At 38.0% G+C, this 22,647-nt stretch overlaps 5 protein-coding genes across 7 annotated transcripts in view; 2 read left to right on the top strand and 3 right to left on the bottom strand.

Moving 5' to 3' along the window:
* LOC116294665 (uncharacterized) overlaps positions 1 to 13,168 on the bottom strand; it is a 40,579-nt gene extending 27,411 nt beyond the window's left edge. For all 3 annotated transcript variants that reach the window (XM_089039461.1, XM_089039460.1, XM_089039457.1), the window contains exon 1: positions 12,965 to 13,168. The gene's annotated coding sequence lies outside the window, so the exon portion shown is untranslated. The remainder of the gene's footprint in view (positions 1 to 12,964) is intronic.
* LOC116294662 (uncharacterized) lies at positions 643 to 7,664 on the bottom strand. Its single transcript, XM_089038910.1, has 2 exons — positions 6,531 to 7,664; positions 643 to 2,442 (listed from the first exon to the last, which is right to left on the bottom strand). Exons 1-2 carry the CDS (start codon positions 7,502 to 7,504, stop codon positions 1,665 to 1,667), a joined length of 1,752 nt encoding a protein of 583 aa, XP_088895036.1. The 5' UTR covers positions 7,505 to 7,664; the 3' UTR covers positions 643 to 1,664.
* On the bottom strand, positions 2,686 to 5,964 carry LOC148905856 (uncharacterized). Its single transcript, XM_089038848.1, has one exon. The coding sequence runs from the start codon at positions 5,790 to 5,792 to the stop codon at positions 5,340 to 5,342; it is 453 nt and encodes a 150-aa protein (XP_088894974.1). The 5' UTR covers positions 5,793 to 5,964; the 3' UTR covers positions 2,686 to 5,339.
* Positions 8,948 to 11,147, top strand: LOC148905857 (uncharacterized). The gene has a single exon (XM_089039254.1). It carries the CDS (start codon positions 9,737 to 9,739, stop codon positions 10,349 to 10,351), a length of 615 nt encoding a protein of 204 aa, XP_088895380.1. The 5' UTR covers positions 8,948 to 9,736; the 3' UTR covers positions 10,352 to 11,147.
* A 4,150-nt stretch (positions 13,169 to 17,318) lies between the features above and the next one.
* On the top strand, positions 17,319 to 18,520 carry LOC116287491 (uncharacterized). Its single transcript, XM_031694172.2, has one exon. The coding sequence runs from the start codon at positions 17,400 to 17,402 to the stop codon at positions 17,856 to 17,858; it is 459 nt and encodes a 152-aa protein (XP_031550032.2). The 5' UTR covers positions 17,319 to 17,399; the 3' UTR covers positions 17,859 to 18,520.
* Positions 18,521 to 22,647: the final 4,127 nt, after the last annotated feature.

Raw genomic sequence — 22,647 nt, forward strand, 5'->3', positions numbered from 1 at the left:
GGTAAATAAATAAGATTTAAAAAAAAAAATTTTTTTTAATAAAAATATATTTTTTTAAATGAAAATATATTTTTTGAAAATGTAAATTGAAAATGAAAATAAAAGAAACCTATGACGCTACAAAGGGCATGATGGAGTCCTTTATAAAAGAAATAACAAGAAATTTTCTTTCGTCCTGGTTAGTTTGGTGGAATGCACGTCGTGCCTATATTTTTAAAGCATTTGCGCCAAAATTCACAGCACTCTTCTCATAATAGCACTATCGACAAATCAGGTAACACCAACAGCTAGCCATTTTAATAATAACGGGAACTAGAACCCGGGGGGGGGGGGGGGGGGGGGGGGGATAGGGGGGGGGATAGGTTAGTCTGGGATAGGGTTAACGAATTGGTCGTTTTTGTCTGGCAAATAGGCTACGCTTTCTGCCGACACAAAAACGATAAAAATATTAGTAAATATTGATTGCAATCGATCGTAAAACCGTCTTTTCCGTCTTTTAGTCTAGGATAGGGTGTACAATTCTTAGTTTTAGTCTGGGGTAGGGTATGTAAAATCGAAATTTTAGGTCTGGGATAGGGTCAGAGTTTTGAGGTCCTGGCGGTACACCCCTACCCAAGTTGGCTACGCCTCGTGAATCCACACTTCTTTGACAATGTGATGACGCAATTTATTGTCAATAAGAGGACAGACACATAAAAATCTGATGTCAATTTGTTAAATAGATAGAGACATCCTTTTTACGGCTCAAGTCAAACTGAACATGTTACTGTTGCTGTTGAAGCGATGTTAATTATGACTTATGACTGTATTTAAAAAAGAACAGCTTGATCACGCGCGCTAGCGTTAGAAAAAAATGACTAAACAACTTAAAGCGATGTTTAAAGGAAATGTGCAATATAACTCGACGCAGAAAATGGAATACTGAGCTTTACCATTTACAATGTTTGTTATGAAATACTGATTATTGACCTTCATGACCGGAGTACAGCAACCGATCTTGGCGGAGTGTGTAAATACACAAGATTCTCTTATAAATGTTCTTTTGTATAACCAGAGTTGGTATAACTATATTTGATCAAAATAAAACATGTTCTCAAAATATAAACTGTTTGATAAAATAATGAATAGAGTATAAAGGAATGAGAAGCAAAGGCGAAGGATCAGCAAAAACAAAGTCTAGTCTGCAACTATGAAGTTTCAGCTAGTTTCGGCAGTGTTAGTACCGATTATTGGTTAGATTATTATATCATACCTATATTTGAAGTGTCATAATATGAGTATTCAGTTACAGCTTGTCATTGCATGGCTTCTGTTGTGCTATGCTGTTTAGCCTGAGTACTCAGACTATTTCCTGTACTGTGTAAATCGAATTCTACACTTATTTTTTCGAAATCTAATTGTCGATATTTTTATCTATTTATTTTATCTTATCTTACATGAATTTTATCTTATTTTATCTTATTTTTCGGGACCCACGACTTTTACCCACGCCCCACGACAATAAGTGCAACTCGATTTATACCATGGTCATGGACAGTTATTTTAAGGTCAGTCAACAAACAATCACATGGGACAGAAACGACGAAAAAAGCCACAAAAACAAACAAACAGACAAACATCAATTAAACAACAACATATTCAGGATTCCAGATCTTTCAGCGGGTTCAGTGTTTGCTTAGCCATGGACAGTTAATTAGCAAACACATGGGGCAGAGACTACAAAAGAAACAACATATTTCAGATCCTTTGTTGTCTTCTGGTTCCTTGTCTTCTACAACAACTAATTCAGTATCACTCTCAGCTCCTATCTTTATGTCCTCCGTGTATTTTAACCGTAATGGGCTTTCTTTTTTGACTTTTTCAAATATGCCCTCCTGAACTTGATAGTATGGATTGCCCTCTCGCGGATTGATTTTGAAAAGAAAACAATTTATTCCAACATTATTTTGTATTGACCCTTCCTGCGACCAACTTCTATCAATGGTGGCAATAAAGAGGAGAAATCGGTAGATACCATATCTATCCATGTTGGTCCAGACTGTATTCTTGTCTCCTCCACTTGGCTCCTTTAATGCGAGTCTGTGATGAGAGTGCCATTCTCCAATATGACACAACCCTTCTTCGTTAGTCAAGAGGTTACCTACTCGATCAAGGTACTTAACATCTTGGTAGAAGGAAGCTGATGTTCGTCTACAGTGTTTCCCTGGCCCGAGTACGAGCTGCACCACTGCAGTGTGGTCGTCTGCCCATAAGCCAAACAAGTCTCCTCCAGTTTCAAGGTTTTGGTATTTATCAACCCAAGCTTGTATCTGTCGGTACTCTGACTCGTATATGTAGACGGTGAACTCTTCAGTTTTCGCTTTCTTTTTTTCTTTACGAGACATTGATCTTCCTATTAAATGTATGGTATTAAAAGTCCGTGTTTTCCAATCTATTTGTTTTCTTCATATTCATTATTTCTAAGAAATGGGCGTCTTGGATGAATTCTCGGAAATCGACCTTTGAAACATGTTATTGCAAATGAATACAATAAAAAATGCTTCGAAGCAGATTTTCTTGGAAGTCGAAACAGGAAATGAATATTGCGTTATGTATTCCCTTACCACGAACTGTGAAAACATCGCAGTAAGTAATATTCCAAACTTTGTTGATATTTATTACTCCTAATAAATAGACATTTTCAACTTCAAATAAAATCAATTTATTGTGCGTATACGTTTGCCTATTTACATGGTTAAAAGTGGAGGCAAATGGAGGTGGTTAATATCAATTCTAGAGGCAGGCACTAATTAGACCACTGATAACTAGTTCATAAAAGTGAATGTTTTTGTAAGAGAGTGTAAAGATTCTGAATATGGTGCAGCCTCTCAAAAGTTTTATATCAAAAGAAGCCACTGGATGCCATGCCCGTCAAAACAACTTTGGGAGCCAAGGGTCTTGGTCTTTCTTCCTTGACAACCAGTTTTCCACTTTCTCTATCGAAGACAAGCTGTTCTCTCCTTGGCTGACGACCAACCTCTTCCAGCTCTAGTCCTTCTTCTTCTTCATCACCAGAATCCGTGTCTTGTCTGCGTGTATAACTAAAAGGTCGTCCTCCTCTACCTTCAGTGACTCCAGGAGTTCTATAAGGCTGTCTGTTCATCCTTTCTTTAGTACGTCTCACTTACTGCTTGATACAACCTTGCTTTTTTTCAGGGAGGGTTTTCTAATGTTATATTTTCAGGCGATTCCAAACGATGCAGGTCTTCAAATATCATGAAGCATATTATGGCTTCTTAGAATTTGTCAAACCGATCAATACGCATGCGCCAGTGTCCTTATTTCCAAGAACTTATTATCTTTTAGGGGAATCCCCGATTTTTGTTTCTTAAAGGGCCACTTGGACGAAAATCGTTCCAAATTTAAAACTCTTTCATTCGAGCTGGAACTTTGCTGAAATAATCTTGAATACATTAAGAACCACCCACTGGAATATCTTTCTAATATTCGAAAGGAAAGGGCCAAAATTTTACGATTTATTTTCGTCCGCCATTAATTTCTTTGACTCACAGAATTCGGCTCAAGAAGACTGGCACGAGTACTTATGACGTCATTTACTCAACCCAAACCAAAACATTGGTGGGTAATGTATGTGCCATGTTCGTAAAACTCGGTTTATTTGGTTTATTCAGAAAATATATAATGTTTCATTCGGTTTCCTAACTACTATATGACCAAACAATGTCTAGGCGCTGAAATTTTTTACTTTCAATAATACTGTCGATCATAATTCGAAAATTTCAATACATCTCGGCACGCCAAGAATCACAACAAAGTAGGACGCATGGACGAGATTCTAGCGGTTCCATCGCGCGAAGTGACTGAGATATTCGGGATTTATTCGAAACAACTTTTCAAGGTATATTTACATACAAGGGCAAAGAGCAACCCCACAATTTGGGTCCGCGAGACATCCGACACAATGAAAGAAAAATCTACGAGCTGAGTGACAGACGCCGCTGTCGCGCGAGTAATAAATAAGAAACCTTTGACATGTTCTTTTACAAAGATAATATTAGATAATCGTATGTTTGTACCTATTCAATGCATAATAAACATTTTGAAGCAAATAATAACCGTCCTGTAGTAAACCAGCTAGGAGAATTACGAGCTCACATTTTAAATTATTCGGCACATAGATCTAAGTATATTGTCACAAATCTTTATATCACAACGCAGAATTCATAACATCAATCACTATTAGATTACATTGAAACTTCAAATTTAAGATCTTTATATCATGGACAGTATGTAGCAAATACAAATAATGAAATGAACGTAAGGAATTTTTATGAAAACCTCTTCCCAAGCAATTCTTCTTCTTCTAGTTCGGCTTCATCTTCATACATTATAACTTATGGTTCTAACTCTTCAGGATTGACAAAGCGAGCGTCCAAAGGAGTTTCCATTATATTTGAAGAGGTATCAAAGGTTTAAAAAAAGTCTGTTTAGAGATTCTTTTCACGATAACGCGTTTAAAACATCAAATAAACTTCAGGTGATTTAACAAGAAATGTATGGTCAAAACGACGCTAACATGACGGTGTTGAGTAAATGACGTCACAGCGTAAAACTGCTGTACATAATGACTCGTTGGCCGTGACACAAAGAAATTAATGGCGGACGAAAATAAATCGTAAAATTTTGGCCCTTCCCTTTCGAATATTAGAAAGATATTTCAGTGAGTGGTTCTAAATGTGTTCAAGATTATCTCAACAAAGTTCCAGCTCGAATGAAAGAGTTTTAATTTTGGAACGATTTTCGTCCAAGTGGCCCTTTAAGTGGCAAGGTTTCCTAGAATTATAAGGAAATTTGTATGCATATTTCGAGTCTGGGGAAATTTCCCTGCCTGTCCTTGTTGATTTATGTTAAAAGAGTATTTCAGTAAATTATACATATGTTTTTATTCAGTACGCAAATGAAAAACAAAATTGCCATGAAGTGACATTAGAAGAGAAATCTAGTAATCATCATGAGAATATATAGAAATATAAAATGAGTTGCCTCAGAGAATTGAATGTCGCATCGAACAAATCATGATAGGTGACCTAGATTATGTATTAGGTTCGTTTACTGCTGTCTTTTATGTTAGCACAGTTAATTATCAATGATTCTGCTGCAAGTACACTATCTTTTATCTTGATATAATGCATATACATTCCGGCACGACCAAGTTGCCAGCTTACTTCAGTGCTTGTCTAATATTAAAGGCCAGATGACGTGGAGTAAATAACTGCATGGTACATGTCTACTTCTAATTAATCTTGAAGAGCTTTATGTCATTGATAGTGATGCAGTGACTACTTTACAGGCATTTCTCTTAAGAGACTCTCCATTAGTTTGCCAGTTGTTAGGTGAAGTTCGTAAGCTTCCAGCCATAACCTTCCCTTCATAAACACTTGATACAAGGTGTTGTCAGACGTCCATTTATTCGGTCTAAAATGACAAATCTTTGTAAGATTATCCCTTGCATCCAAAACGTGGTCATCGTAATTAAGGAGGCTTCTTCCATCATGTCTTTTCAGTTGGTGGTTAGGATAGCTCACTACCATATCTGGGCAGAAATTTGGATAATCTTCAGGAACATAGATTCGCAGCTTGTAGGGTTTTTCGTTGTTCGTATTCATGGCCACTTCCACTTGTGTTTTGCCCCGCGACGTTGGATCGGTCCAAGTCACTTTACCTGGGAACTTGTCTTGTAGGATGTTTTTTTCCAACCCAAGTCTTCTCTGTTGAACTGGTGTCCACGACATGTTGGTGACATTAATTGCTTATCTTGTTCCGCGTAAGGGTTTTATTTGAAAGTTGTATTTCTTGGAAATGTAGTCATGCGCACTAGTTAATAAAACGCCCCTAAATGATATTTTGATATTTTGATATTTTGATATTTTGATATTTTGATATTTTGATATTTTGATATTTTGATATTTTGATATCTTAAAAGAGCAAATTTATAAATACCGAAAAAAATCAAATAATTGCTGCTCAAAAGTTTCAAGAATATCCCAGCTGTAAATCAAAAATTTACTGATTAAAAATTCTTTCGAAGTTGTCGAATCGTTTAAAGCAATAAGAATAAAAGTGATGCTACAATTCTCCGGCTCATTTACTTTGCGTATTTTTGTTTCGTTTGACAGAAATGTACAAGTAGATACTTTAAACAACGGATAAATGCAGGGTTTTCTGGACAATGATCGTAAGAAAACTAAACATGACTTAGTCATGCTGTATATTTACAAGAAATTACATACAAATAAGATCAATTCTATACCATTACAGGTATCAATAATAACATAACAGTTATATTTCAACAGTTAGCACTTAGTGCAAGGTTTCTTCTTAGATCAACAACATAGTACAAATGGACGATATTGGAGTGTAAATATGCAAATATCAGATCTACTAATTCTATCAGGCTTCAGTCGATCAGATAAGCATATTAGTTCATGCTTGTTGAAGTAGTTCAGAGCAGTAGACCAATGGTTCAATGAGATTTTGAAGAAAACCAACATATTGGACAGAAACAATGAATGAGATCCCGGAAGAAAATTTTCCAGCTAGAGTTTGCTGGTTCAGTTGCATTGGTGTCTTCCATTTCCTTGTCATTCCAAAAACACATGCACCTGCAAAAGCAACGACCTAGCGCATTGCATAATCTTTTGCAACAAAGCCACATATAAGGGAAGCAAACGTGAAAAATAAGATTGAAGCATCTTCTAAAATAAGACTGCTCGAGGCTTCGTTTCTTGCCTTCTGGTTCCTGGTTTTCCGGTTCTTCCACTTCCAAGGCTTGGTAAGCATGCTTTTGTCCCTTGTTTTTGTACTTATGGACTGGAACATAAGCTTTTTGAATCTCTTGCTCCTCATTTACACTCTCAGCTCCTTCTGTGATTTCATCAATGTATTTTGATCGGAAAGGACTTTTTTCTGGCAAAAGAATAAATTTGCATCCCGAAAGGAGCCGATCTTTCTCGTCAGTGGTCTTAAAAAGAAAGCCTCTTACGCTTACATCATCTGGTGTCGACTCTTTGTACCACCAACTTCCATCAATGGTGGCAATAAAGAGGAGAAATCGGTAGATACCATATCTATCCATGTTGGTCCAGACTGTATTCTCGTCTCCTCCACTTGGCTCCTTTAAAGCGAGTTTGTGATGAGAGTGCCATTCTCCAATATGACACAACCCTTCTTCGTTAGTCAAGAGGTTACCCACTCGATCAAGGTACTTAACATCTTGGTAGAAGGAAGCTGATGTTCGTCTACAGTGTTTCCCTGGCCCGAGTACGAGCTGCACAACTGCAGTGTGGTCGTCTGTCCATAAGCCAAACAAGTCTCCTCCAGTTTCAAGGTTTTGGTGTTTATCAACCCAAGCTTGTATCTGTCGGTACTCTGACTCGTATATGTAGACGGTGAACTCCAGTGTGTCTTTGGTTTTTGCTTTCTTAGTTCTTCGGTTACGAGGCATTGATCTTGCTATTAAGCGTATGGAATTAAAAGCCTGTACTTTGCAATCTATTTTCTTCCTTTGTATCGTCCTTTAATTCTAAGAAATGTTAGTCATGAGATCAATTCTAAGAAATCGTGTTTTGAAGTTACAAACGATAGAAAGTGCTTCGCAGCAGATTTTCTTGGAAGTCGAAACAGGAAATGAATAATGCATCATAATGTATGGCAGAGGGGGGGGGGGGGGGGGGGGGGCAGGCGAATTCTTAAGACCCCCCTCCCCCATTAAAGTCCTCCAAAAAAATAACTATCCCCCGGTCAATCTCTCTTAGCTTCTTCTAAAAATTTTGCATCCCTCCCAATTCTCTGAAAAAAATTTTCAAACCCCCCCATTTTACTTATATTATATTATTTTACTATACATTATGAACGCAGCCTTACCACGATGAACCGTGATAACATCCCAGTAAGGTTTCTCAAAGATGGGTTTTTGATATTTCTATCTCCTAATAAAGTAACTCTTTCAACTTGAAATAATATCAATTTATTGTACGTATACATTTACCTATTTACATGGTTAAAAGTGCAAAAGAAACTATATAGGGGTAGATGGATGAGGTTAATGACAATTCTATTGTGTCAAGGGTAGAGGTAGAATCTGTTGACTAATCAATGTTTGTAAGAGAGTGTAAAGATTCTGAATATGGTGCAGCCTCTCAAAAGTTTTATATCAAAAGAAGCCACTGGATGCCATGCCCGTCAAAACAACTTTGGGAGCCAAGGGTCTTGGTCTTTCTTCCTTGACAACCAGTTTTCCACTTTCTCTATCGAAGACAAGCTGTTCTCTCCTTGGCTGACGACCAACCTCTTCCAGCTCTAGTCCTTCTTCTTCTTCATCACCAGAATCCGTGTCTTGTCTGCGTGTATAACTAAAAGGTCGTCCTCCTCTACCTTCAGTGACTCCAGGAGTTCTATAAGGCTGTCTGTTCATCCTTTCTTTAGTACGTCTCACTTACTGCTTGATACAACCTTGCTTTTTTTCAGGGAGGGTTTTCTAATGTTATATTTTCAGGCGATTCCAAACGATGCAGGTCTTCAAATATCATGAAGCATATTATGGCTTCTTAGAATTTGTCAAACCGATCAATACGCATGCGCCAGTGTCCTTATTTCCAAGAACTTATTATATTTTAGGGGAATCCCCGATTTTTGTTTCTTAAGTGGCAAGGTTTCCTAGAATTATAAGGAAATTTGTATGCATATTTCGAGTCTGGGGAAATTTCCCTGCCTGTCCTTGTTGATTGTTGATTCAAATACTCAACCTTGTTTAGTATTTCAGTAAATTATGCATATGTTTTTATTAGTTCAAGACGAAAACTAAAAATGAATTACATTACCACAGGATACATTGAAACAGAGAAACAAAGAGTAATATACAAGAAAGCAGACAATACATCAATAATATCTGATCCTTACAGTGTACAATAATATTATCCTTGTAGATAAAGCGTTCTTTGTGTAGTCCTACTAACCTAAGCCTAACAGTCCAAATAATGACAACATTGGCGGCAGTAAAACTGAACTTTGTACTTCACATTTCTCTTAGATATTTACTGAGAGAATTCCCTGTTCTGATATGAGCTTCGTAAGCCTCCAACCAAATAACTCCCTTCATGAATACTTGGTATAGTGTTAAGTCACTGGTCCACTGACTAGTTTGGTGGTGGCAAATCTTCGTGCATCCTTTGAATGCTCCCCATGAATGGTCACCTCCTCCATGAATTGTTGTTCCATCTCTTCTTTTTAGTTCACATGATGGCTTTGATACCAGTAATGTAGGGCAGCTATTTGGGTAATCCATGGGGATCACAATTTTAAGGGAATATCTCTTGTCATTACTAGTGAATACATCCACTTCGACTTCAGCTTCTCCGTTAGACGCAGTCGGATTGTACCATCTTAAACGATCTTCTGGAAAGTAATTCTCCAGAACACTTTTTTCTAAAGCAAGCCTTGATCTTTGAGCGTTTGAAAAGGGCATGACAGTCTAATATTCTATTGTTGTTTTTCAGAATTATTTCCAAGTGTCTTCTTCTGTGCAAATGGAACAGAGGGTCATGGGTCAAGGCACATAGCATGATGGGATATCGCTCACTGTTTATTTCCTCTTTCAGTTCTCAGAAGACTTCAGACTTTGCTATAAAGTCACTGAGTTAGGAGTCGATCAGAACTGACAATAGTTACAGCCGAGAGGATGCCGTGGTCTGAAGGTCAGAACAGAAGGCTCCAGCAAGAGGAGAAAATTCTTGAGGATTATTTTCCGAAGAAAGTTAAGTGGTTCAATCGTGATGGTCCTGGTACTCGAATCGAAGTCCGAATGAAGTCAAACAGTAACAAGGCCTACACACTAAGGGCTTGCATTCAGCCTGATTATCCAAACTCATGCCCAGACCTTCTGGTCTGTAATCCTTCAAGGCCATTGAAAGATAAAGATGGAAAAGATCTTGAGTGTGGCACTGATAATCACAGTTATGGAACGAAAGATGGTTTGACGACAATCTGTCACTTCGTACCAACCATGTGGACCAACGAGTACACTCTGTACCAGGTCTTCATGAAAGGACGAATCTGGCTGGAAGCGTATGAAATTTATCTACACACTGGAAAACCCATAAAAACCTACTTAAGAGAGATGCCAGCTGATGAAACAATGGAAGGCATTTTACAAGCTATCATAGCGAGAAGGCTTCTGGAGGTATTAACAGGGCTTGATCCCGATGGACAACAGGCTCCTACGTCGTCTAGTAACTTCACTCCAGTTCTTCCACCAGAACCTGAAAAACCTAAATCTGGTTGTTGTGTCATGTAGTGGCACAGATCATCGGGCCATAAACAATATAAGTAAAGTCCCACCTAGTGAATTAGAATACACTTCTTATAATTCTGTTGGTATATATATGGGTGCAGTGTACAGTTAAAATGAATGTAAGAAATGCAATCGAAAAAACAAGCAAATTCTCAGAAACTGCTCAGTTATCGTGGGAATATTCAGTTCTATGTGGAGAAGACAATATGATCAGAAAAAATGTGGTGCATGATGTAAGTGTAAACGAATACCTTCTTTAGTAAACAAAAAAATTATTAACTTTGAAGCATCCGTTTTTGATTTGGAAAATTTTTCCGACATTTCCAGACTCTTTAAGTATAACGATTTTCAACCAAAAGTTAGCCAAATATCTAGTATTAATGCTTAATGTGCACTATGATTATATTTCACCGAAAACATTGTATATGACATTTTAAAACGTTTTTTTATATTTAAAAAATTATCGATATATCGATATATATTTAATTTACAGAATTTTTGCAAAGCGCTGTGTATATATACATATATATAAATGCAATGAAGCACATTCTTTGCCTTGACATGGTGTCGATGATGCGTTGTGTGACGACTCGTTATACCGATTTTTCCAAGAACTGCTTCCAGCCATTGCGCATGTGTACCGCCATCAATTAGATTGCGTCAGAAGTTCATAACTATGAACTTCATAACTATGAACTTCTGATTGCGTTTATCCTTTAAGGAAATTCCCTGAAACTTTGCATGTACAATATTTATGTTATGCACATTTAAAAACTGCAATAAAAAGAAGGGGTCACCATTCTCGTTTTTTCGCTAGGTGCTCTCGAAATATGTCAATTTATGGGTTTTATAGTGAAATGCGGTAGCAACCGGAAGCTGTAATCAAGAACCTTTATTCACAGTTTAAAGTACTTTCATATAACAAAACGTACTTATAACTCGAAGTTTACTAGATAATCTATACTATTAAATCCATCAAAGTCATTGGAAGACTATGATTCTTGAACTATTAGTGAAAAATGCAGGTGTGCGCCTCTACGAAAAATCTGTTGAACATGTCAACTATTCTCATCAAAATATTTCAAAATCTATCCAATAAACTTTCCTTCTTTTTATATATATATAATGATGAACATCGCATTTTCAAAAATCTGAAATAAAAAAATGGGGGTCACCATTCTCGTTTTTGATTTATCTTGAAAAAACATCTCAAAATAGTCGAAAACTGACACTTTTCGGATTGGAGACTGCGGACAGTCAGATAAAAATCTATCAATTTCTCTACTCAAAAAAAAGGAAAAAGTAAAAATTGGTTTTGAGCATGTTTCATATTTAGTTTCCTAAAGAAAAATGCCTAAACTTTGTTAGTTCCATGCTTTTAGTTGCATGCGCAGAAAAATGCGCAGAGCAAAACAAGGGAATTGCCTTAACAAATGCAATATATCATGGATCTTGGATCTTTCTATTTTAAATAATATAAGGTTGAATCCTTTTACAAAAATGCACCAGAAAGATACATAATCAAGAGATAATTGAAGAACGAATATTGTCTCGACGGAGGAAAGATTTGCGTAGTTTACGATACGAAAAACTACAAATAACCAGATTCTGGAGTTTATCACGTGACAACAATACGTCGGAGATTTTTAATATTTCAACTAAGCATAAGCCTCGTCTGCAAGCACCTATCTCTTTACACTTTTAGGAGTCCTGTGTTGTCTAGATCGTAAGGCCAGAGAACTGGAAAGGAATAGGGGTAGGAGGACTAATGGCGATTAATTTATATAGATATAAATTAAACAAACTGAAAAAGAAATGGTCATAATAAATGATCAAAGATGATTATCATGTCAAAGAGGTATTCCGCATCGAGCTAGATGTCCTTAATGAGAAGGATATAATGTTCAAGGGAATCACAGGTGGCCTGAAAAGGGGAGACAACAGCCAATAATCCAATCATTGCACCTGTCATTCTCCTGCGGTCCCTTTATATATCATACTGAGCTTAATGCTACCCTAGTCTGTCTAAAAAGAAGTGTAAGTGGATAAGAAATCAGGCGAAAGGGAAGTTTCCTTTACCCAGTACGTATAGTCCGCTTGCTGCGCGATTAGGGCTTGGTACCTACCAAGCCAGAGTATATTATATGGACTACATATAACAATACAAATTATAAGGACGATGATCATGGGCTGTAGATAATGGCAAGGTATTTTAAGTGTAATTTGATTTGGTTTTAAGGCTGGTTATCTCTATTATGTCTCATGACCGGAATTTCTACTCAGTTCGCGGTTCCCCCGTCACTAGTCACGCGCTGCAGCGGTTCAAAATCCCAGTGGAATTAAAACCTGGTTCCTCAAATGACTAAACAGTTTTGGTTTCAAAGAGTACTACAATAATTACGAGGCAATTTCACTAGTGGGTACCAAGCCTGCGTTGCTTGTAACAAGATCCAGATCCGAACTGAACGCAAGCTACTGGGTACCAAACCTCAAGTCCTTAGGCAGGCTTTCTTCAGAAGTACAGTTGAGGAGTAGCAAAGACTCTCTTAGCTCAATCATGTCGTAAATTATCGAGTCCATCAGTTTCCGCAACCACCAATATTAACTATCACTTACCGCTAACACGTGATCGATCGTGCCAATATTCAGGCAGCACGCAGAGAGATTAACTTCGGCCAGGATTTCCACGATTTCCATGTTTACGAGAGCACAACTCAAAACTTCTGGTGTGTTAATCAATTGGCTCTTCAAATAATAACGTTTCTTGATTCTGAAAAAATCATCAAGGATAAATTTTTATCTTGTTTTATATCACCGTGTTTGCATGCCCGAAAATGTGACAGTGATTACGTACGAGGGTCCTGGATTTCAATAACACGTTTTTTTGTCGGATAAGACAAATATTTGACCTTCTTGATGCTCATATCACGTAGCAGGGAAGGAAGACTCGCGATAGCAGGATTAATCAATAAATAAATAGAATTAACTAAAAAAGGCCGATGTGTTTGAAACGCTGGTTGACGTGCCATTGCTTTGTGACCCTTCTCAAAAACAAGTGTTGTTCTTTAAGTGTTTTGCAATCATTCCCAACTAAGAATAAGAAACAACTAACCGAAAATACGTGTCTTTCAATCCTGAAAAATGACCTCCCGAATAATTAATGAGCATGAGAAGTAATTTCAAAGCCTCCAAATCGGACTGGACGGGATTTCAAGTCCTTGCAATTAGTTCCAGTCCTCGGCTGCGCCTCGCACTGCAACGAATTGCGCGGACTTGAAATCCCGTCCAGTCCGATTTGGAGGCTTTGAAATATTACATCCAACATGGTAGCCATAAACCGTATAATACCAGTAAACTGTATGCACACGGTTCTTTTTCAACATCATCTTTTCTATTCTTACTGATGATATTCCCGGTCCGCAATATAGTCTTTTGTTCCGTCATGAGATGCTAGTTAGCATGCTGGAGGTCATGCAAGTTATTAGGGTCATTTAGTACATCGTTGAATGAGCTGCCCCGGGATGACAAACCAGATATAAAACATTCAATGCTTGAAAATAAGAAAAAATGCTGACATTTTTGAAAGAAAACATTTTTGAGCTCTAGCACGAGAGTCTGTGGTCGTTTGTTGTAGGGAAAAGAGGTTTATCAACGAAAGAGTATGAAACAGATGAATGACTGAAGCAAGATACTTGTAAGATACTTGTACTTGTAAGATATATACGAGGAAAATCCTGACCACGAATAATGCCCAATAGCACACAAAGGAACTGATAAGCTTAGCCCCGGCTTTTCTCTATCTCAAGTACGACATGTCCATCAAGATTTGACCGATTTTTGGGCTTGGTGCATGTTAGACCATGTTAGCTACTTCTTAGTAAAAACTGATATGTTTTCAATATCTCGCTATTCAGGCTTTTAACAATAGGTAATGCAATAAAAAACAATGGGATTTTCGCAATTTCAATTTTGGTTCACTTTAGGTTTCAAAAACAATATTGAGACCAAATAAAAAATGCCAGTTAGGTTGCGGATAGAATATACATCATTGGAGAAAACTTGTAGAAACAATTGTAGAAGCACCTATGGAGGCCAGTGGAAAACCGGGCGCTAGTGAAAAAACCAAGCACTCCATTTAATTGGCCGAAATTCAAAACTGGAAAAACCAGTTAGGATTCAGGCATCCCGTGCGTTATAGATAGGTAGGTACGTGCAACGCTACAGTGGGATCGAACATCCTACGCTCACGTGGACATCATTTCCAAATAACAGGCTTCCAATATGTTTACTTTTACTTTGGAGAGTTCTTTTATTTTTGGAATATCCTCGTCTAGTTCACTAATATGACGGATAGGTTTACGTCGACATTACAAGCGAATTCTGTCAATATGTTTGATTTGCATGCCTTATATTGACTGTTCTGAGAATAGAATCCATCAGAGATATTTGCTGTAGATGAAAGTAATAAAACCAGCTGCATGTCCCAGACACATACTAGACTAAGTAAAGTATAATTAATTTCCCTAATGTCACAAGTAATGTACATGATATTTTAAGGGTAATCCCCATTCGCAACAGATAAGTGACTACTACTATCCTTCCCTCCATCTCATAGTGGTTCTGGCGTCCTGTTTCCTTTTTATGCTCTCTTAAGCTTTTTCTTACATCACTGAGAAGATTACTGATGAACTTTAACCTTGGGAACTGACTCTGAGCTGAAGAACGAAGAATAGTAGAAAATGAAAAACGGAAAGAAGAAAGGAAAAAACAAAAAAGCAAGGAAGCAGTAAGGGGGAGAGAGAGAATAAGGAAAATAGCAAGTAGGGATTTCCTCTTGAAAAACTGCTCTTCCGAACATCCATTTTATTTCCGGTATCACTGTATATGGTATAATCGTTGAACTTTCTTTCGTCGTGACCACTAATTTTCATCACAGACCTGGCCGCATCCAGCTTGAGGAAAACCAATCTGCTCTTATGGATCCTTTTATCACTCGTCATATTTTTCTGTTGTTGTTATAATGTTTTTATTTGACGTCTTCTGTAGGCAGACATTACATCATTTGGCCCTCCTACATTAAAATTCGCCAAATAAGCAATGAAATAAAATGATTACCCGTGGCTACTGACGCTTATCATTAACTATAACATATTTATTAACTCTAAAGAACACGCGAGGAACATTCTTTTCTATCTCAGCTTGAAGCCAAGGCATGGGGTAAAGATATTGGAATAAAAAGTGAGTCGGCTTGTGAAAAGCAATAGCAAGGGGGATGTGATCGATTCATCAAATGAGTGCACATGAAAGAGTGAATATAGAATGAAAGATCCTTGCCCAGAAACTCATCCAGGCCTGGAACGGATACTCATTTTCTTAATGAATGAATGAAAAGAAAAAGTAAAATGTATGATTAATTAAGTAGATTAATAAAATGATACTGAGAAATTTATCGTTCTTACTTTCTAGCTTTCATATCAGTTTCCTATCCAGTAATAAACGGCTGACAGTTTTTTTTCCCAGAGTCATAACGAGTTGATTAACCAGGTGTTATTCTGTAGTATTTAATTCACTTTCAAAAATAAGTGCTAATTTGAATGTCATCTACTCACAAAACTACTTCATTTGCTTCTTATCCAATCAATTCCTCTATTTATTCATTTTTGATTTTAAAATACTTCACGATGACATATATATTTTACTAGATCTTTTCATTTTCTTCTCATGAAAATAAAGCAATAATGAAGAAATAACAAAAAAGAATCTAGATCTTAACCTGCAGCGGGGTGATTAAGGTAGCAAGACATCTGCGTGCTGTGTTATTCATTTGCACATTTAGCTCGTAGTTTATTTGTGACGTTGTTTCGAGGGTAGCAACCGGCGACGTTCGACTAAATCGCGTTCTTCTTGAGTTAATCATCTACAATTGCGCGGCAAACTCCATAATTTACGACCCATAAAAGACTATTTTTATATCCAAAGTAGGCAAAGCCCAAACTGACTAAGTGTTTTAATCGTTTAGCTCGGTGCCCCTCGACTATTTGTTAAATACTGTTGTCTTTGAATATTTGAAGCTGGGGGAAATGAATAGAGTAGAGCCTTGCGGCGTGTTAAAACACATGAAGTAAATACAGAGAACGGAGTAGAATTTTTTTCTGGAAAATGTTTATGGTTTTTATCTTCATAACTAGAGTGAATGAGAGAGACCATGATATATGATGCCCCAAGAAAAATGAAAGAGCACTTTTGGCGAAATAAGATGGCTAAATATTTTGTTTTTGTCAGTGATCATGAAAATAAAGAGCAGGGGAAAAATAGTTTTTCCCACTCTCAGACGTCTTCCTTCTCTTGTTCTTCCTCTTTCTCTTGTCCTTCCTTTGTTCTTGTTGTTTTTTGTTCTCTTTTATTAATTTCTTCTTCTTCTTCTTTTCATTTCTTTTTTCACTATCGATTTGCAGAATTCACTTTATCAATATGCATTTGATATATTATTGTTTTCCACCACTGAAAAATCTATACAGTTTAGAACAGTCATCAGTTATTTGACGGTACAGTCAAGGATGTTTTTGAAGACCGGAACTAAAGTTAAATAAAGCCAGGATATTTTTAAGTTTTATTCCTTGTTCCGTTCTCTCAACTGTCTATTATTCATTTCTATGAAACATGTTCCAACTGACTCACGTTTTTTCTCCTAAACTTGATACGACGGCTATTAGAAGCCTCAATTGAAAGCGCTGAAAGGATTTCGGAGCTTTTATTTTGAACTAATTATCTGAACCTTCTTTCTTCCTCTCGATTCGACGATTTGGCTAATTATTCAACATGTGACGTCAACGTCAGATAATTTCCAACTCGGCGGAATAATCATGTGTGTACCTCGCGTAAACAGTTCATGAGGTGAGCACGGACAGCTTATGACGTCATGACATTCTCGTAACGTGAGCGAATATTTACGTACTAAGGGTATATAAACAATCCATTCAGTGATCCATAGCATTAGAAGGAAAATAAGTGTTAAGATCAGTAGTAAGTCAAGTTCAGTCGCGGTAAAATTATGAACATGTCACAAGCTAAAACCGGGTTTCTTTGGCTCTCCAACCCACCCTACGATCTTCAGAAACACAAGCTACGTGTTGTTGCCTATACTGGGATGTCTGATCCCTTCGTTGTGTTTTATAACGAAGCTACGTCTGTGTGGAAAAAACCTTGTGCTGTACTCCGACTGCTACACGAGTGTAGAGTACAAGAGAATAAAGATCTAAGCTTCGTTGTCACTCCTATGGGAGAGAGAATTGGTAATGGACCCACGTCACTGACGTTTACTGCTCAAAATGAACAAGAAAAAGACGAATGGGTTCGGATTTTTAAAGACTTCCAAAAAGAGCCAAGAGGGCTGAAAAACTTTACTGAACGAAAAAAGAGTTTACCTTGCGTGCCCAAACTGGCAGCCATTGAGGAAATAGAAGAAAGCTGGGAACAAAGAAAGCGAAAGAGAAGTTTGATACTAGCATGAGATGTATTGTATGGCGTCTTTCACTAGAAACTGAAAATAATACAAAACATCACGTACGAGTGACGGTGGTTCGCGTCAGGTCTTAAGGGTGTCAATGTGAGCAAACGAAACTAAATCTAGTATTACGAGATACAATTAAGGCACCTACAGAACTAAAACTTGCTGCAAGTGGTTAAACAGAAATCATCAAAGAAGGCATTGGTAAAGAGATGATATTACCACATCACGTACTCATCCGCGTGGAAGGTTGTTGTGTGACTCACTGCCAAGCACTCGAATCTTCTACAGTGTGAAAGAACTTTTAAACAATCCAGAAAGCACGAGCAAAAATGTACAATCAAACGGTCATGAAACATTTTTCTTGTTGAATTTTTGTAAATGTTTTTGGTTCGAAAATTTGGAAAGAGTTAGTTGAATCTTTTCCAATAAAGAGACACTCAGTTATGCAAACCACTCGTGACCCTGACTTTTGTAGTCAATTTAGTTTCGAGCGGTGAGTCATTAACCAAATATGTAAATTTAGTCATCAATATTTTTGCAGACAAAGAATTAAGGATTATTTATCGAATTGTACATAGCTTAACTTGTCAATATTTGAATGTAAATACTTATCAGAGTATCATTGTGAAAGTTGTGGATTAAAATTATATTTTTATAAAAGACTTACGGCATTGTCTAGTGTCAAATCATGGCTCTTATCAGAGCTCTTATAATGAAAGGTAACCTCGGTTGAACTGATGTCGATGGATATCACGATGTAAAGTTATAAGAACAAACGTGGAAAGATGTCCCGTCTCTATTGTCTGGAATAGCAAAAAAGGACAGTTTGTTCGCTCGACTGCTAAGTTTGACAAAATGTGGGTCAGTGCCATCAGTGTGCCATCTGGACTATCTTGTCTCATAGAACCGCTGGATCACAAACCGTACCAAGTGACAATATGTCTTGACGACTGACTAAAAGTACAATTGAATGACCTGGTTAAATATGAAATATTGGTATTGCATAATACAAAACAGCCAATAAATAGTTGTTGTATACTCGTGAATGAATGTCTTTTAGTGATATCATTAAAATTTTGGTTTGATATTCCCTTTTCAGTAGCCAACATTCTTATTTCCCAGTTTTCAGAATCAGTTTCGTTGGCGGGGGTTCCAAATGGCCGCCGTGCAGTGAACGCTCGCGCGATAGGCTTCACCAAGGGGGCTCAAATTTCATTGTCTGCTGAGTGTAAAGAACAGGATCAGAGCTTCACGATATGCCACTAAGAGGGGTTCCATTGAACCCATGGAACCATCCCTATATCCCCCTCTGTTGTTGTTTTTATCCCTTCGACTTCCTTCTATTTCTTTTTGACTTTCCTATCTAGAGTCAAATAAGCCAAGCCTACTTCAATACACTTGTCTGTTACCAACTGACAACTTGGCCAAAGATAACAGGTACAAGACTACGTACGTGCAGGACCTCAAGCTAGGGTAAAAAACAAGTTGTTTTTTAGGGATACCTTCAGACTTCACGTCGGTTGAAGTTTGCGCTAGCAGCAGTAAGGGGGACTCGCGAAAGGGGTACCGGGAACGACCAGGATTTCCCGCCTCAAGTGGTTGCCGTCCGCAGCGGGAATTACCCGTAGGCAGGTATTTTGGTAGCGCGAATGTTAAAATATTTGTCTCATATACGATGCACGAATGTAAAAAGTTCACCAATGACTTCTGTATAATTTGCCTAAGATCCAAAGTTAACATACCCAAGCCCAAGGGTTTCTGGTGTTGTGGTAAGAAAATGCAAATAGAAGACGACACGTCAGCGCAGTGTTACGAATGTGGTAAGAACATTCGTAATGCCGTACCAAATGCTACCAGAGAGCAATATTACGCCAATGGAGGCCGTAAAAAAACACCTTATAAGAGAATAAAATACTTTAGAGACTGGATGAGTCATATCCAAGGTTATCGACCGGTATATTTAGAAGAGTATATCGTTTGTCACTGCCTCGACAACCATGTTTCGACTACCTTTTTTTTGTGTTCGCAACGGCGTCCCAAAAGGTGTCGATCCGGATATCCCCCGTAGAATGTTAACAATAAGGTTAAATCTTTGTTAAGGATGCCTGGAAACTATTTCAAAAGTGTCTCAGAATGTTAACAATAAGGTTAAATCTTTGTTAAGACACCCCGGAAACTATTCCAAAGAGTGTCTCAGAATGTTAACGATAAGGTTAAATCTTTGTTAAGGATGCCTGGAAACTATTTCAAAAGTGTCTTAGAATGTTGACAATAAGGTTAAATCTTTGTTAAGGATGTAAATGGAGGCTAAGATACTGTCTGCTTGTTGTGTAACTGCCTCGACAACCATGTTTCGACTACCCTTTTTTGTCCAAAAGATGTGCAATCGTGTCCACAAAAGATGTGCGTGTCCCCTATCGACGCCGTGGTAGTTGTGCCAAAGTCGCTACGTAGCCCGGTAGGCGAATTCCTCGTATTGTCTTTTGCGCTCGGTAGAGACCTTCCAAGATTTCCAAAAGTATTTGTATTGTCCGCTGTTTTCCCAGCATGTATGCAGCTATACCCGTAGCTATGTACAAATACATGCTATATCTGTGGACAAACAGGTATCTACCATATGGATCCATAGTGTTTGTCCATGGAATACCCTATGGATCCATAGTGTTTGTCCATGGAATACCCTATGGATCCATAGGGTATGTTCCGTGTCCACAGATATATATGGCCACACCCAAGATACTATCCGAAGAGGAGATTGCCGAATTGTTGGAAGACCGCAGGAATGGTATGGGGCTGCAGAAGGTAGCCAAAAAGTACGGTATTGGAATACCCAAAATACGCAGGATAGAAAGAGAGAACGGTGTAGAGGTAGCAATCCCAGAAAAGCCACCTACGACCGATCTGCAGAAACATTTTCTGGAGGTGCAGGATTCTTTTGCTATTGTCCTCGACGACCTACGGAAAGCAAAAGAGGAGTTGCTGGGCGATCTGGGGAAACTTCGGGAAGAGTTGCAGGCCGCGATGGACACGGTGGGCTGCGACGAATACGACAGCGAGGTGGAAGAAGAAGTGGAGGAGATATCCACAAAGATGAACTGGCAGATGGCTGGGAATGTGCTGTTTGCCGTCTTGGGTATTGGAGCGCTTGTCTGGGCTGCAAAGAAAGAACCCGAAGTGGTGTACAAATATATTCCAGTGCCCCAGGAGCCACCAAAGAAAAGACTTCCTGCGATGGAGTAGCCGAAAGATGTAGATCCATATTTCTAGGGATGTCGATAGATGTCTTGGTTTGCGCAAAGAGTTCCAAACTATGATCTTATTTTTCTTTGTTGTTTGTTAACTACTAACATCAAGGACTTCATGCGATATCCCCCGTAGGATGTTGACGACGAGGTTAAGCATATGCTATCTAAAAGGTGTCTTAGAATGTTAACAATAAGGTTAAATCTTTGTTAAGACACCACAGAAACTATTTCAAAGAGTGTCTTAGAATGTTAACAATAAGGTTAAATCTTTGTTAAGACACCACAGAAACTATTTCAAAGAGTGTCTTAGAATGTTAACAATAAGGTTAGATCTTTGTTAAGGATGTTAAATGGAGGCTAAGATACAGTTAAGCATATATGGACTGTTCGATGTGTAAAAAGGTGTTCAGCACCAAACAAAGACTACGATACCACGTTCGTCGTGGCGTTTGCACAAAGGATTTAACCTTATTACCTTATTGTTAACATTCTGAGACACTCTTTGAAATAGTATCCTTAACAAAGATTTAGCAAAGGAAGTGGCAGCTGCGTTGGGATATGAGAAACCAAGAAATGCAATCAGGGAGCACGTTTCCGAGAAATACCAGAAAAGGTTGGATGAGCTAAAGGGGGCCCTAAAACAGGGCGCCCCTGCTAACGCACCCCTACTTTTGGGAAGCGTCGCAAACCACGACACACTAGCAATGCACTCTTTTGGAACAGCAAAGAAAATAGAGATGTATTTTCGCACGCAATGCACATCTTTCGGAACACAAAAAAAGGTAGCCCAAAATGGTTGCCGAAACAATGGGCAAAAATATGTTCTCCTAAGTTACGCACAGGGAATTAGGCTGCGAATAAGAGGGGAGGTGATTCACCTCCACTCTAAGTTCGCTGAGCTTTACCTCATACTCTTCACGAACGCGCACCTCAATCGCATCCTTAGGATCTGCGTAACCCAGCGCTAGCGCCACTTCCTTTGCTAAATCTTTGTTAAGGAAACTATTTCAAAGAGCGTCTCAGAATGTTAACAATAAGGTTAAATCTTTGTTAAGGATACTATTTCAAAGAGTGTCTCAGAATGTTAACAATAAGGTAATAAGGTTAAATCCTTTGTGCAAACGCCACGACGAACGTGGTATCGTAGTCTTTGTTTGGTGCTGAACACCTTTTTACACATCGAACAGTCCATATATGCTTAACTGTATCTTAGCCTCCATTTAACATCCTTAACAAAGATCTAACCTTATTGTTAACATTCTAAGACACTCTTTGAAATAGTTTCTGTGGTGTCTTAACAAAGATTTAACCTTATTGTTAACATTCTAAGACACTCTTTGAAATAGTTTCTGTGGTGTCTTAACAAAGATTTAACCTTATTGTTAACATTCTAAGACACCTTTTAGATAGCATATGCTTAACCTCGTCGTCAACATCCTACGGGGGATATCGCATGAAGTCCTTGATGTTAGTAGTTAACAAACAACAAAGAAAAATAAGATCATAGTTTGGAACTCTTTGCGCAAACCAAGACATCTATCGAC

This window comes from Actinia tenebrosa, unplaced genomic scaffold (genome assembly GCF_029948245.1).
Source record: "Actinia tenebrosa isolate PJP-AT-01 unplaced genomic scaffold, QUT_ActTen_1.0 PGA_scaffold6__47_contigs__length_16458017, whole genome shotgun sequence".
NCBI lineage: Eukaryota > Metazoa > Cnidaria > Anthozoa > Actiniaria > Actiniidae > Actinia > Actinia tenebrosa.